The sequence below is a fragment of the Aphis gossypii genome, chromosome 2 (genome assembly GCF_020184175.1).
Source record: "Aphis gossypii isolate Hap1 chromosome 2, ASM2018417v2, whole genome shotgun sequence".
Lineage (NCBI taxonomy): Eukaryota > Metazoa > Arthropoda > Insecta > Hemiptera > Aphididae > Aphis > Aphis gossypii.
The window spans coordinates 63,090,573-63,094,053 of NC_065531.1; the positions used below are offsets into that span (position 1 = coordinate 63,090,573).

The following is a 3,481-nucleotide window of genomic DNA, read 5'->3' on the forward strand; positions in this document are numbered from 1 at the left end:
AAAAAAAAAAAAAACTTTAAATGTCACAGAACGGTTGGCAATGAAAAACGCACAGGAAAATATTTGACGTGAAAAAAAAACCCGCGCGCGCTTGATGGATTTTCGGACGTCTGCGGCAGTGAATTATTATAATATGTATAATAATGCAGAGAGAGACCTAGACCTAAAACGACTGAGTGGCGTTCGACGTTCTTTACATAATATTATTATCTATAATCATAATAATATCAGACGAATGAAAGTTGTTCTGGAATTTCTATAATGAATCATCGACCGTTGGAAAAAAAAAATAATAATCGTAATATAATTAAAGGAACGATTTGAAACGCGCTTATACGACGTACCTATTATTATAATATATTATAATACCTATTACCTATATGTATAATATTATACATTATCGGAGGCGGCGGCGACTATTGGTTGACGTGGTGGTGGTGGTTGCAGTGGCGGCAGTGGTGGTGGTGGTAGTGGCGGCGGCGGCGGCGATTGTACTACACCTTGTATATAGATATTAGATCGGACAGCGGCGGCGGATCTCTCCATTGAACGGCGGCTCCCCCACTGAGCCGACCCTACGGTATAAAACCCATTTGCCCGCCTCAATTTGAAACAGTCTACGCACACCGCATCTCGAGTCACACGCACGTTGTCCGCTCAGTCTCGTACGATCTTATAATAATCCGCTCGTCTCCTGAAGTCTCCTTGTCTCTTGGAACTTTATCATTTTTTTTCGATTTTTCGATTACCGTTTTATTCAATTCAAATTTCATTTTTTTTTTCAAAAGAAAAAAATATTCTCTTCTCATTTTAATATTTTGTTTTCATCATTATATTCAAAATGACTGTGGAATCGTTGGAGACCATCATGCGCACAAATCACGCTACTCTGGCACCACGTCAAGAGCGCTCGTCAGTGGATGCGGCCACCAGACGCCCCCGCAAGACTTTCAAGTACAACATCAACGCGGTACTCGTCTCGACTTTCTGCATGATGTTGTTTTTTTGCTTTCTGTCTAACGCTGGAGCCGCTTCCTTGCGCAAAGAGGTAAGTCGTTCATAAAATAAAAATTATAATTTAAACCGTACTCGTAGGTATTATTTTATGCCATCGTTGCTTTATTTTCATCTCAAAATTCTATACAATAATGTGCATATTATACTTATTATAAGATTTTTATCTAACGTATTTGTTGTTGTTTTTCTAGAGAGCAATTGCGTCAATAATGACTGAGAGTACTACAGCTCCAACCAAAGAATGCCATCAAAATACCCCGTGTGGATGGGCCATCTACGTGCCGTTCACCCGCCGTATCGATTATTTCATGAAAAACACGTGAGTCTATCCTACCATCTTAAACTAATTATAGTAAAATATAACGGTCGTTTCAATTGTGCAATTGCTTGAATTCATTACAGATGCATCTGCAACCCGAATTTGGCGTGTTTGAAGACCGACGATGATCTGTCCGTGAACGCGTACGTTTACCGCTGCAAGACAAGACCCGTGACTACTACGGAAATCATACCGACGACCATTTGAGATTTGAGCCAGGGATATACCCTCAGCAACGAAGCCGCGGCCAACAGCACACCACTGGCGTTACTTCGTTACCACTGCAGGTTAAGTAAATTTTACTCATCGATTCCTATACCAAATCTGTTTATGTTCCCGAAATACATTATATATATAATTTTTCTAATTAGTTTTAAGATTTAATGAGAAGAAATATTTTTTTATGCTTTTAAAGCTTTTTCGTAATTAATTTTTATTTAGGTACTTATATTATATACTTAAAAAAGAAAAAAATATAAATAATTAATATCAAACCTATATGGTTTTATTTATCATAATTTATTTTTACACAATAATTTATTATATTAATGTATTTTACAATATTACTATATTTTTTCGTACAAATTTAAGGGCATTAGGGGACATTATTTAACCCGTATAAGAGGTTCCATCCTTTAGACTTTATATCACAGTATTTTTATATTTTAATTTTTTTCACTTCTTAAACTTAAGATTGTAAGTCTATTGTCTATAATAATAAGTTAAATTATTATTTTGGAGCCTAGCTACTTAACTATTTAATTTGTATTACGACTAACATTATTGTAATAATAATTACAATGTTTATCTCGTCGTCATTCAAATATGCCGATTAGATCAACGTTTTTTTTTTTATTTTTTTCAAAACACACTATTAGACATAATTAAAAAAACATACTACTGTTGTTTAATAATATTATTATTAATATTTAATATTTATTTATTATTATTATTATTATTATGATTATTATTATATTTATGTTTATTATAATTATGTCCTCTGGTTTTTTTAAATTATTTTATTACTTTTAATAAAGAAGAAAAGATAAGATTACATTTGCGTCTAATAATTATTATCTTTTCTATTGAAGTCCCTTCCTAATATGAAATCCTAGTTCGTATTCGTTATGTAAACCGTAATTGTATATTATATATACGCACATTATATTGTATACAGATAAACTCGGCACATCGAATGCGTAATACATTGTTATCACTTATCAATGTTTTACTAACGATGTATAAAAATATTATTATATGTGTGATGTGATCAATTGCTTGGTAACTTTACGAAGGCTAAAACGCCTGGACAACGAGTGGATAGGCATCGAAATGTACTCAAATTGTATATCAAACAATAATAAAATTACTGTTGAGTAAACACGGTGTCGATTCGCCGCCTGGTAATTGGTATGACCGACGTCGTACCGCTCGTACCCGTTTTGCATAATATCTTTTTTCTATGGTCTTACCTATAACTAACTGTGTGAGAGGCAATTATTCTTTAAGCATTTATTTTTTTACTCTCCAACGGTCATTAATAACTCAATCATAGTAGGTATACTATAATATACTTGTTACAATGAAATTAGTTTAATACGAAAAAATGTTAAAACCGTACCCGATAACAGTCGCATCTGGCTTATCATGGATTATTATTATTATTATTATTGGTACACGCGTATTAATATTATTATTATGGTTCTTCTGTCGTCATTTGTCTATTAAATACAAATAGATAACAATTATTATTATTATTATTATTATTATTATTATATTATCGAACACGAATTATTAATGAGTACTGACTCATCGACTAAACAGGTAAGTACAATCACTTATTATTAAACAATAATATGACCTTTTAAACAATAATTTTACTCTTAATTGCATGCAATAGATACGCATGTATATACTGTAATACTGTATAAGTAGCACTGTTTAATGTATAATATAATAATTAGACGAAACTAATCTATCAACGGTTTCAAAAGAAAACAGTTCTCATCGTGACGTGCATGTAGACTGAACAAAATAGTTTTAAAATAGTATTAGTATTACAATGAAATTCGAAGTTTTCATCATCCTATCGTCAATTTCGAACAAATACGTTTGGAAATTGACTTCGCATATACATATATAGGT

At 32.3% G+C, this 3,481-nt stretch overlaps 1 protein-coding gene across 1 annotated transcript; it reads left to right on the forward strand.

Annotated features, from left to right (window-relative positions):
* Positions 1–491: 491 nt before the first annotated feature.
* On the forward strand, positions 492–2,390 carry LOC114120305 (uncharacterized). The gene is made up of 3 exons (XM_027982174.2): positions 492–1,048; positions 1,209–1,336; positions 1,420–2,390. Exons 1-3 carry the CDS (start codon positions 842–844, stop codon positions 1,541–1,543), a joined length of 459 nt encoding a protein of 152 aa, XP_027837975.2. The 5' UTR covers positions 492–841; the 3' UTR covers positions 1,544–2,390.
* The last annotated feature ends 1,091 nt before the right edge of the window (positions 2,391–3,481 follow it).